Source organism: Phaethon lepturus, unplaced genomic scaffold (assembly GCF_000687285.1).
Source record: "Phaethon lepturus isolate BGI_N335 unplaced genomic scaffold, ASM68728v1 scaffold6193, whole genome shotgun sequence".
NCBI classification, from domain to species: Eukaryota; Metazoa; Chordata; class Aves; order Phaethontiformes; family Phaethontidae; genus Phaethon; species Phaethon lepturus.
The window spans coordinates 62,371-74,724 of record NW_010526868.1 but is presented as its reverse complement, the minus strand read 5'-3'; the positions used below and the strand labels follow the sequence as shown (position 1 = coordinate 74,724).

Genomic DNA, 12,354 nt, shown 5'->3' with positions numbered 1-12,354 from the left:
GGACGACATTTGGTTTTTGGCGGCGGAAAGTGGGGGGGGGGGGTGTGGGTGTTCATTTTTGCACCCCTCACCTCTCCACAATGCAAAGTCTTGGAGACGTGCCTTACTCTCCTAGCAAGCTGGTCGATACAAGTGGGCTTTCTCCCAGATCTTTGCCCTCTAGTTTTACTTAATAAAGTGATCAGCAGCTGACATCACAGTTTGTGGGTTAAACCCACTTAATTCAACAGCAGGTCTTCCAGAGGCAGAGGGCCAGGCCTCCTGAACCACTAACATTTACAGCCCTAGATTTTCCTCGAGTAGAAAGCCTGTCAATACCAAATGTCATGATTCTAGAACCACAGTTCCCCTTTCTATAAACATTCTGCAGACTCCAAGTGCTGGCAGCATCACTCCGATTTGATGAGAATTCCTGAATATATAGCAGCATAACCTGTTCCTGCCAGATTCAGCTGAGATCTTGGGAGAGAAAGGGAAATGGAGGAACTCATTTTTTCTCATTATTCACGCAGCCTGTGTTAAGTCAAATTAGTGTCACTGAGCCACCAGCTTAAATATCGAGATGCCTAATTCTTGCATACTCTCTGACAGTGTAATATAGTCTTTTTATAAGTCAAGATAATACTCCAAGGTCATACAAGTCTACTTTTGGGCTGAAACTTATCCGCCTGTATTAGGTGATCATTCTGAATCCCACTGTCAACCTTAATACCTAACAGCCTCCAATATATTCCTCATTACAACACTCCTGCGGGGGTATAGATTCTCTTTTATTCCTCATTTGCAAATAATTGCTCAAGGAGTAAACACTCCTGCCCTCATGCAGGAGGTCTGGAGCAGTGTACAGTCTAGAAGAGCCAGTTTTTCAAAGTCCCAAGCTGGTGACCTAACTACCAGACCATCTTTTTTCAACTCCCCAATCTATCAGACTGATCTTCACCTTGCAGTACATTTGATTTGTGCAGTGATGCTGACTGATAGCAGCTGAACGTCTGGCTTGCCAGCTGGATTTGAGTGGACTAACAGTATCTGCTTGCTCCAACAAAGCCAGAACAATTCTACATGGTGCTGAGTGCATCATACAGTCCTCCTCTCCTAGAAGAAATGAGCGCACTGAGCACCTAGATGAAACATCAGTGCCTCATGCTTCCAGTTCATACCTTAAGCCAAACTGCAGCTTGGTCTGTGACACAAGTTTTCCAAATAAAAAAGGAAGAATTACTCAGATGACCAAGGCTTTTGGTATTTGAACCCCTCCCACTATTTAATGAAGTTCCCAATGACAAGCATGGCTGAAAGCAATGGAAACACTTAAAACCTCCTGCTGTGGATTTTATTATCGCTATTATTTTAATTTTTTTTTTTTTTTTTTTTTTACCATTTTGGAAGTCAGTTCCGTTTCTGGCTCCTTCTCTACAATAACCTGAGACTTGCTAATACTCCAGTCCTTCCGCTTGAGTTTGCTAATCCGGTTATCACCATCATCTTTCATGGGCAGTTCCTCAGCTCTGGAAGCTGTTGATATTCTTCTCTCCAAGAGAGGCTCCAGAATAGATCTGTGGCCCACACCAAAAGAGTGAAAAAACATGAAACATTAGTCCATCAGACATTCAAGGCACCATCTGTTAAAAAGCTGCGATCTCTTCATTTGCGTAAGGGACGACTGTGAAAAGCTGAGTTATGACCATAGAATTTTCAGTGGGATTTGTGCTCCTAAGTTACCCTAACAATTTTGAGTGTTACATCTTACATAGAAGATAAAGTGTGATCTATTTGCAGAGGGAGCCAGACCTGCATTTTATGCTGAACCCTGCCACTGAGTCTGCTGTGTGACCTTGAGCAAGTCACCTAGACTCCCTGGTTATCACAGATGCAAGCTAGATGTGCAGAGAAGTAACATCAGGAAATGTTTCCATGTGGGGTAGCTCCTTTTAATGCCATGTATGCAGCTGCATACAGGTAGGTGGAACAAGTAACATATGACTATGCACCTCTCTGCAGACCACATCAAACTAAATTACCTTGTAGTATCTTACACCTCTGTCTTCCAGCATTCCTGGGAACCAGAAATAGTGTGCATCTGACATACCCTGCCTGCACCCCTCTTCAGTATCATGTAGATAATTGGGACTCCAGAGACAGACAGTTGTGGGTTCAATTCCCAGAACTATCCCTAGCTGTGCTTCAAACTCCCTTATCTGTAAAATGGAACAACAACATTGGCCTCCATTTGAAGTTTTAAATGCATAGCTATTACTATCGTGTATGGAATAAACCTTCATTTTAAGAGTAACTAATTCCACCAAAGGCATATCCGTACTCTTGTAAATCACATGTAAAGGCTGATTACTAACCCATCTGAACCTGGTCTGGAGGAAGTGCTATCAGATGACGTGGAAGATGTAGAGACCACAGAAGACGCCACAGATGTGACAGAGAGCCGTCTCAGCGTGGAAGACATGATATAGGGCAACACGACAGAGCCTGACCTGCTCTGTTTCCTTTCAGTGAGGGAGGGAGGCTGCAGACAAACATGCTTGTGATAAATCATGTAACACTGACTCACAAGTGGGAAAGGGGAGAGTAGTGTTTCTTTAAGGCAAAACACTAATCAACGCTTACCAAAGTGATCACACCATACTGCTTCTCCACCTTCTTCTTCAGCTCTTTGAAACAGGCTGTCAGTCTGTCATGCAGAGGCTTCAGCTGTTCTGTCAGCTTCTCGCCATGGATCCTAATCCCTTCTGCCAACAACGGCATCTGAAAGGAGGAAAAAAATTAAGCTACAAAAGGACAAATCAGCTCTCCTGTTCCAGAAAGGAATTTTCTATGTATGTTACACATCTCAGTTACATTCAAAGGACTTAGATCGACAAATCTTGAGTTTGCAGAGGCAAAAAAAGGCAGTCATACGGTAAGGAAGCTCAGCTATTGACTCATAACTAGTGACACTGTAGTAACCTGATCGATTGTTTGAGCTCCATGTGTTCAAGAAACATAAACAATTTCCCCATCTATACCTATGGTTTCCTCTTCCCCACTCAGATTCTGTATTCTGGTTTGGAAAACACAACATGTTAAATGTTGGAGTATCACTTCTTAGCCCCCCCAAGCTGTATGATTGTGAGGTAGCTTTAACTGGGCTCTGCTGTGTGGAAACATGTAAAAACTGGTCCACAGGGATACAATTTGCATTACAAGAAAACAGGGCAATTTTTCATTGCTATGCAGATCAAAATAGATGACTTTCAATGGTCAGACTGACAAACATTAGGTCTGATGATTTCATGAACAGGTAACACATATTTTGTTACACCCATGAGGGAAAAAATCTATGACACATTGGCAAATAGTTCAAAATAACATTTCCGAGCAACACAAGGTACATGGAACAATCCAGGCCACAATTTTAGAATAGAGCAGTTTCCTTAAAATAAAAAACAATTGTACACATATTCAGATTGTTCTTTTAGCATTAATCTGCATTATCTCTCCAAAACAATGAAAAACATCTGCACTCACACAGCGCTTCCACTTCTTTCACAATACGATACCTGTAGAGCAATTAATTGCTTAAGCAGTTCAATTTTATCCTGATCTTCAGGATGTTCTTGAAGATACTTCTCTGTGAAAAAGGCCTGAAAGCAAAGACAGAAGATGATACAGACACTAAGCTGCCTTCACAGTTAACTGGGTGAAAGAGCCTCATACATTAAAATCAACTCATTGCCATTATTATTAAAAACAAATATATTAAAACTATATTTTGCCATCTCTCTGACACAAAGCTGGGGGACCAAGAACCATGGTTATTTGTTGAGAACTGGGAACAAAATAGACTTTTTTTGTTTTGAACAAAAAGTTACTATTTTTTCAGAGAAACACAGATACGTAAAAAAAGTTACTTCATCAGAAGGGTTTTCTTCAATTCCAATTCCCTTCTCGTAAAACAGTATACATTTGAATAACCGAGGCTACATTACTTGCTGCTCAAATGTGAGTAGCAGATCCAGTCTCCCGAGTTCTCACTTCAAAAAGTCTCTTCCATTTTAGCATCCAGTGACCTACAGTACACAATGCCATGCAAACAACCTCAGCTGCAGAAATGTGAACAGGGCATCTCCTGCCTGCAATCTCCTTAAGCTCTATGATTTAAGCCCTTAAGTACAACATTTCCACATGGGGCTTGTTATGAAGCTTCAGTAGAAATAAAGACTGTGGTGAGATTTTGACTCACAATTCGATTCAACAAAGCACCTTTAGTCTACCCTTCTGATGTGTTTACCTTTAATCAACAGAATCTGGTATCGGTTTAAAGTTGAACAAAGACAAGTACACTTTCCTGGCCTGAAGCCTTAAAATTATGCCAATTCCCGTTATGTGCTTTGCACAGTGTATTGCATTGAAACGTATCACAATTCCTGGAGAGAAGAATTTAATTTTTCTTCTTCCTAGATAAAATCCCTAATAATTTTTCATTTTGTTTTAAAACGCGTCTCTGATCTGTTTCAGCCTCCGCATATATTTTTTAGTTCTGCGTTCCATTAACTGGACTGTATGTACAAGTGTTTATAGGCCTAGTGGTATGATTCTGAAAAAGGCTGATGTCAAGAGGAGGTTAGCCTGTGAAAGGACTGCTGGGTAGGTCCCAGCGGATTTTTCATGAAAGTGTTTAATTATTGCAAGAAGAAAGCTCATGTTAAAAAACGCAGACTTCGGCTTTTGGCTACAATGAAACAATTAAAACTCAAGATTTTAGCCGCCCACAAAAGCCAAATGTTCTGTACTGATCTTCAGTTGAAATAGGAAAATATGAACCAGGAATGAGTATTTCCAGATGTGGTTACAGATACTTTGTGTTTCCTAGTTTTAACTGCTTTCCCACTTTCGTAATTCTAAACTTTATGTCAACCTTAATTCATAAAATGGGAGGATTTAGGGCCAAATTCAGCCCTAGAAAAGTATGCAACTCCTCTGGAATCAGCAGAGTTAGACCCCAGATAATCAGACCCTCTCCCATTTAACTTTTGCACTTCATTGCATGTGACTGGAACACATATGAGAAGAATTAGATGTGTTTTTACACCATCCATTCAGCTTATGGAAATAAGCAATGTATTTTGTGCTAGGAATACCGTCATTAGATACCAGGAATAAACAGCTTAAGTTAAACATAAGTGATAGGGAAGAACGCACAGTGTTCAACTAAAGTCAACAGAATAAACCTGGATAGGAAATACTGCTTTTTTCCTGAAAAGAATTTGGAGTCTTGCTCTTTTCTGCAAGACTCCAAAGACAGATTATCTGCTGGAAAGAGAAATCCTCATTTGCCTTACCATTCTATATTAATACAACGAAGAAACGCTAGCTCTTTTTTTTTTTTCCTCGTTACTCGCACCGTTCATTGGGCTGACCAAGCACCTCAATGCCCCCACGAGGTAGGATCATGTTATCACCACTGCAAATGAGGCCCAAAAGAGCAGGATCACTCATCTCTGTGGCAACACACAGCACTAAAACTAAACACTACAGATGTGGGGGTTTTCCACCTTGCAGTCTAGTGGAAATCTTTGTTCTTTTCTCCTCTTCTTTGAGTTCTGAACACACAGCTACAGCTACAAAATGCACTATGTCTGAGTGATAGCTGAAAACTGAACTTGGATGTCTCATGTTTCAATCCAGTTCTTCAATATTGCACAGGTCAGACTGAGCTACAGATAAATGTGAAAAAGACCTTTTCGTAGTTGGTATATCCCCCCATGACCGCTGGGTCCACAATCCCATTCAGGAGCATAGAGAGAGGGTGTACAGGAAGGCTCCGGTCCCAGACATGCTGTTGGACAATGTTGCTGATTTTCTCATTGGTTAGCTCCATCGTTTCTATGGCGTTCTCCAAGGGACTGATCTCCTCCTGACGGAAAGAAGAAATAGAATAAACCTTCATTTGCCTCCACTGAATATGAAATTAAGTTACTCCTTGTGCAAGAATGGCAGCCCAATAGTTTCCAGCAGAGGATTTTGGACCCCTGTGCTAACTATCTTGCCATTCAGAGATGAATGCAAGAATGATCTTACACCTTAACCTAAAGGAACAACAGTTTAGGACTTGGCTGCTGTTGAGTATGTTACAGAAGTAACCACTCTCCCAAGCATTACACAGGCAACACAGGACTTTGCTGGCTTGGGTAGAGCTGTCTGCAGAATAGCATAAATAGACAAGCACATCCAAGAAGATACACATTTGCTTTTATCTGAAACAGAAGTTACTGGTGTGCCACATCCAACAGTGGAAGGACTAGCTATCCTAACGGCTGCAATACTTTACTTCATAAAAGATTGGAGGGGATGAGACGCAGCCCATATGCAGAACTCACCGTTGTAATCTGTTTGACCTCAAACCACTTGAGGATGCCTGGAAATGAATATGCTGTCTTGTAGGTTGTCCTTTCTATCCACATATTCTGGTCAGAGAAGAAAAAAAAATATCCAAGATGTAAGGGAAATATTGTTCTTGCAATTCAGTTCTCTTCCGTGGTAGGGCATGGAACCAGGCTTCTAGCACCAGCTGGACCACTTAGACAATGATTTTCACCTTCACTAACCGCGATGGAACCCAGCAGTTTTGGCAAGAAATAAGACCTCTACTATTTAAATGGTATCAACGTTAGCAACAGTGGGCTGTTTTCCTCCATGTGGACCCCTACTAGCAGGACTGTGATTATGGCATATTTAGCCAGAGTTATAAGCAACATACCCAACCTTTCCATGAGCAATAGTATGCCTCAAAGGCAGCAAGGAAACATGCTATTATATGATACCCAAGGCTCATTCTCCACAGCAAATCTTAAACGTTGGCCTGAAGTTGAACTGATCCTTCATGGTTAGACACTGGCGTCCTTAAGGACAGCTACAACATTCACAATCTACCAGACAACACAGGTGTACTCTGTAGGAAGCAGCAGTTAGCACAATATTTATGGATTCTAGATCAAGGACTTTGAACGTTACAACTTCAGCTAGAGCTCCTTGACATTATCACATCGGCTTTATGTAAAGATTGCAATGCAAAGTGCAGCCCTTTGTTTCTCCTACATTTTAATAGCAAAACTCCACTACCACAGGTGGAGGGGAAAAAAATTGTGACAGTATAATTCAAAATGCCACTAACAAAATAAATGCATGCATAGAACCATCTTCTCATAGCACAGACACCCAAGCCAACTGGCATCAAAACAAAGGACTCACAGCAAACTCATTGTCTGGATCTTTTTGTCCTTTCCTGACTGGTCGGGAGTGTGTGAACTGCTGCACCTCGTTTGCTCTGTAATAGCTAGAAAGAAGCAAAGTAAATGGTTAGTCTTCTCACCTCCCATTCTCCTTAAATAGATATTCTTCTGTTCCCTCTCAAAAAGGACCAAGTTTAAACTGGACTGTGAAACAAATATGCGCAAGACACAAAGGCACTTCAACCTGTGCCTAGGCTAGGTGAGAAAAAGTACAGAGAAATTGTTGAGGGAAAAGGAAAAAGAAATTACTTTAAGATCTGTTCAGGAACAGGTTTATCTTTATAATTAGGTGGCAGGTTCATCACAGGCTTCACAATAAAGCACTGCACATCTGAGTAGCTATAGTTAAGGATGAAAAACTATGAATCCTATTGGGAAAATAGAAGAGGGAGAGAAATACTCTTCCTGTTTTCATCAAATGTCAGACTTCTCAACAATTCCCTGTGCTCTTGTCATGTTTGAAGAAAAATACTTAGTAGTTCATCAACAACCACAGGCATTTTATTGCTTCTTGTAGTTTGTATGCTACTCATGAACTAAAAGCCCAAAAAGATAAGGGCTGTACTAATACTTCCAACTATTGAAATTCCCTGGAGAAACGCTTGGAAAGCCTGGGTGCTACCGATTTCTACTTTGGGGACAGGAATACAAGATTCTGTACTAGGTTCTGTAATGGATGCACCTCTCTCTTCTCTCTTCCCCACCACCCCACAGTTATTTGTCAGATTCTCCAGCACAGTGAAGCTGCCCCTCCTTCCCTCCCACTTTTTAGATCAATAAAGCTAACTGAAGAAAGTAGGCTGGTTTTAATCAGTGAATATATACTTGATCTTCAGCTTTTGCACCTGCGAACAATGATAGAAATTATGAAAAAAAAATTAGTAATAGCATCCCCAAGCACAGCAGCTTACAATGTTGCTCCTCCAGAGTTCTGTTTTAAGGACTGTATTGAAGGCTTTACAGAAGTAAAAACCTGTATGGAGAAGTAAAGCATAAATCAATTTGACCCACATTAATAGATTATTTCTGCGAATTGCCTGCCCACTGCACTCTGAAGTGGCAATGTTTTACTGGTGGGTACGGCAGCCCCATACATCCTTTATTTCACTGAGGGTAGATCTAAACAGTATTTTGAAAGCAAAGGCAAGGTCATTCTGCCTACACTGAAGAGCCAGCTGGATACTAGCCAAATCTGAACCCAAAACCGCATAGCCACATTAGATCTAGCACTGAGCCCAAGCTAATATATTCTTTCTCTCAGGAGAGCTTATTAGCTTGGGCTTCATGCCATGCTAAGCACGCTATACAGCTTCCAGTTCAGAACTGGGAGAAGACTAGCCTGTTTAAGTGTGTAGGCATTCCCTGAGACTGTGTACAGCTCACTTGGTATCTCCAGTACACTCTTATGAAACAACCAAGGGAAGAATAAGGCATTTTATCATAAAAGAGTGAGGAAACAGATTCTAAGCAAAAATTTAAGAAAGCGCCTGAGACAAAGGAGGTTAAAAAAGCATGAAATTAAAAGAAACTACAGAACCATCAGCCTCTGCCTAACACAACAGTAATCTGGGCACTCAAACTCTTCATCTTTTCAGAAGGTGTTCGTAAGAGTCCGAGAAGAACCTGTACCAAATCCAAGCTATGCAGCTGCTCCCCTTTATAATGAGGCTATGCCAAAGACCCGGAACCAAACACCCCCAAACTTTTGGAAGAGTTCAGATCTGGATCCAAATTTTGCAGTTCAGGTTCATCTTGAGCCAAAAACATTAGAACAAACACAAACAGATGCAAAGGAAGTAGCTGAAACAAAGCAGCAATAGAGGCATTTTTTGATACCAAGTTTGGTCTTGAATGAATTTTAATTTCCTATGTGGATTTAGTGCTTGGCAGGCTTATTGCAAGGGAAGCATCTGGTATCACTGCTTGAGTCGTGCCTTTGTACACAGATTCTTAAGGCCAAAATGGACCATCAGATTCTCTAGTCTAGCCTGTATTACACAGGGCAGAAGCCCAGTAACTTGTTTTTTACTGATGTACATCTTCCAGGAGCACAACTGCTATGGACTGGAAGTCACAAAAAGACTCTGGAACATCTTCGCTAGGTTGCACTTGGTCATGCTCACAATTAAGAGAAAGAGGATCTTAAGCCTAGTGGTGTGCTGTGGCACACAGTTTGGAGTTCCAGCATAAGAAAAAAAAAAAAGCGCCGTTCACCCAACAACCTTCATCAACATAATCACTTCACACTTCTTACAAAATGACTTCAAGGGCGGAAAAAAAGAGAAACAAAACAAAAAGCCAGCCACTACATAAATGCTAGTTAACTGCAAGCAAGAAGAGAGCGTACTTCCACTTCCTTTATAGCCCACTTTCATGACCTGTATTTTACCTCTTTCACCCAGAAATATCAAACTGGACCACACTGATACTACAGCAGTCAGCACCTCCTGCCTGAGAAGGCGGCACAAGAAATCCTGACCTGCAGTCTGTTAAGGTTTCATCCTAGCAGCAACTCGTTTAACTCTGACAGTATCAAGTTGTCTCTCTTTTTCAGTATGTTTCAGTTCACTATTGCAATTCTGGATAGTCTTATTTTCATGCCCAGTGCCTGCCTTCGAAGCTCCCCAGGAGCAGTAGGTTCCTTGCTTATTGTTGTTGTTTACAAATTCTGTTATTCTAGGAAAAAGGCAGATCTTGAATGTGCCAAAACATATTAGAACCAAAAGATACACTGTTTAGGAGAAGTCTTGATCTCTTCCCCTGGAGCAGCAGTGCTGGTCATCTTCTCAGCACTAGGAAACTGGGTCAATAGCTTCAGGTTGAAGTCCTCCCTTCGTTCATACTCCTTGCCACGGTAGATGAAGATTTTATTCTGTGGGTAGGAGAAGAAAAAGAGAATTAACACTAAACAAAGCAATTTGGAAAGAGCTTTCCAAACATACACAGAGTAGTCTCAGAGATCTAGTTTATCTGAAGGGCTGTCTCCGAGCTTAATGGACAGTCAGAACACATGGGAGAAGAAACACCAGCTGGAGTAAGAACACAGCAACTCTCAGGAGCAAGGCCCTGCAATGGCAACTTCATATTTGTCTAGAAAATTCATTGTTCCACATACAAGTGTTATTGACCATGTGCTTTCTAGCACTCTAAGAACTCACACATTCAACACATGAAATCTCAATCTGGTGACTGATTTTAAGTAAGACATGTGTGCCAAAAAGTTCTTTACTGCACGGAACTGCACACTCCTTGCCAGACCACTTACGGTATGAGTTAAGCGAGGAATCTCCCTGTGCACAAAGACATTCCTGGATTCTCTTCAGCTACCATTAACAAAATGGCCAGCTATGACAGTTTTGCACTACAGACTTAACAGTAGACCATGGCCAATTATTTTTCCAAACTGATCACCAAGCAGTGGTGGTTTCTGGAAAGGATGGATTCAAGAACACGACCTGGAGGTGAAAGCCTTCTATGCCATCCTGTTACGCCGTTCTAAGTTAACATTCTTTTTTTTTTTTTTTTTATTAAGCTTGGTTTCCATTTAAGGCCAGCAACTTCAAACAACTCCAGTCTGAAAAGGTAAATGTTCCTAAATTTTAAATAATAGTCAGGAATATTTTCTAGTATGCTGCACCCTGCCCATCTGACTCACTTTGGCTAGATTCTTGTATTATAGCTAGCACAAATCCAGCAATGCTTAGCAGCCATCTCAAACAGGAAGCAACTTTGCATTTTAATTCTTCTGCGTGGGACAGACTCTCACTAATGTGTTTGAGCACTGAAATGATCCATGTCCTGAAAATTAGGTTGATTGAGGCTGAAAAGCAACTGGATAAATTCTTTACAAGCTAAACATTTTCTAACAGCAACAATCATATTTCTGAGGAAGTGTACAGGGCACAAATACAAAAGGTAGAATCTGTTTAAGTCCATATAAGAACATACCAATCATCTAACAAACCCTATTGCAACACACTAACTTTACTGAAGCTGGTAACACAAAAAATCTGGTCTCTTACTTATCTCTTTTTATAGGCTGAAGTGCTTTGAAATACTTAAGGGATTTACATCTCTCGGTGTCATTCAAAGGAAAAGGAGTTTGGCATCTGAATTTTCTTGGAAACTCTGCAAAAGTTGTGACTTTTAGGGTACCCACCACTCCAGAACTTGAGTGCTGAAGAACTCTTACCCGGAGGAAAGAAGGGAAACCCTGACCATAGTATCCAACAGCAAAGTACTCTGGTTGAGGTCTCATTGCCTTCATAATATTCTCATAAAACGTAGCTTGTTTCTTCTGAAAAAGAAAAAGTCACCAGCATTTTCACTTTGGAGTGAAAAGGCACTGACAGACTGTAGCTCACATTCCCAGTGACAATTCCTGATCTATTAGTTCACCCCTGCAGAATACTTTTTTTGATTGAAAATTGTTTTTTTGATACAGTCTCTCATACTAATCCATTTACTTGGTTAAATATTTGGTTTGTTTGGGCCAGAATCAACTTCATTTCCTGGTTTGCAGGCATGAGAACAATGCCATGGTTTTTAGGATTCCAGAAGGATACTTGAAATGCTTAACTACTGCAACACAAATTAAAAATAAATATGTTCTGAAACTAAGCAGACACAAATGGTGACAAATGTCAGAGAACTGGCAGAAATAAAACTGGGCAGATGATTCTCATATGAAAGAACATAAAGACCATCTGGTTACATCTTTAACCACTAAAAAACATATTTCAGACCAGAATGATTCTATAGTTCTGTGTTCATACACAGTAGTTTTACCACAGAAATAATAAGGTGATGAGATTTATGGAGCCTAAAAATATATCATGCAAGTTACTTTATTTGATTAACACCAAGAACGTTAAACATCTGCACATGGTATTGTCATGCTAATTACAAGGTCAAAACCACACACTTTAAAAAACTGTGAAAACATTCTTCTAATATTAAGCTTTACAAAACCACAGAGGGTATTGTTGTTCTGTTTGTCTTTAACATTCATGTATTTTGGGCTTATTCTGCTCAACAATATTAATTTAAGCAGTCGGCAGCCTGCTGA

The 12,354-nt window shown here is 40.6% G+C and overlaps 1 protein-coding gene across 1 annotated transcript in view; it reads right to left on the bottom strand.

Moving 5' to 3' along the window:
* Positions 1-12,354, bottom strand: part of DOCK5 (dedicator of cytokinesis 5) — a 62,161-nt gene that overhangs the window by 4,866 nt on the left and 44,941 nt on the right. Inside the window, exons 39-48 of the mRNA XM_010283191.1 lie at positions 11,479-11,580; positions 10,017-10,158; positions 7,536-7,617; positions 7,246-7,330; positions 6,375-6,461; positions 5,735-5,911; positions 3,555-3,638; positions 2,623-2,760; positions 2,355-2,521; positions 1,379-1,556 (exon numbers count right to left, since the gene is read on the bottom strand). Of these exons, the coding sequence (XP_010281493.1) occupies positions 1,379-1,556; positions 2,355-2,521; positions 2,623-2,760; positions 3,555-3,638; positions 5,735-5,911; positions 6,375-6,461; positions 7,246-7,330; positions 7,536-7,617; positions 10,017-10,158; positions 11,479-11,580 (1,242 nt within the window). The remainder of the gene's footprint in view (positions 1-1,378; positions 1,557-2,354; positions 2,522-2,622; positions 2,761-3,554; positions 3,639-5,734; positions 5,912-6,374; positions 6,462-7,245; positions 7,331-7,535; positions 7,618-10,016; positions 10,159-11,478; positions 11,581-12,354) is intronic.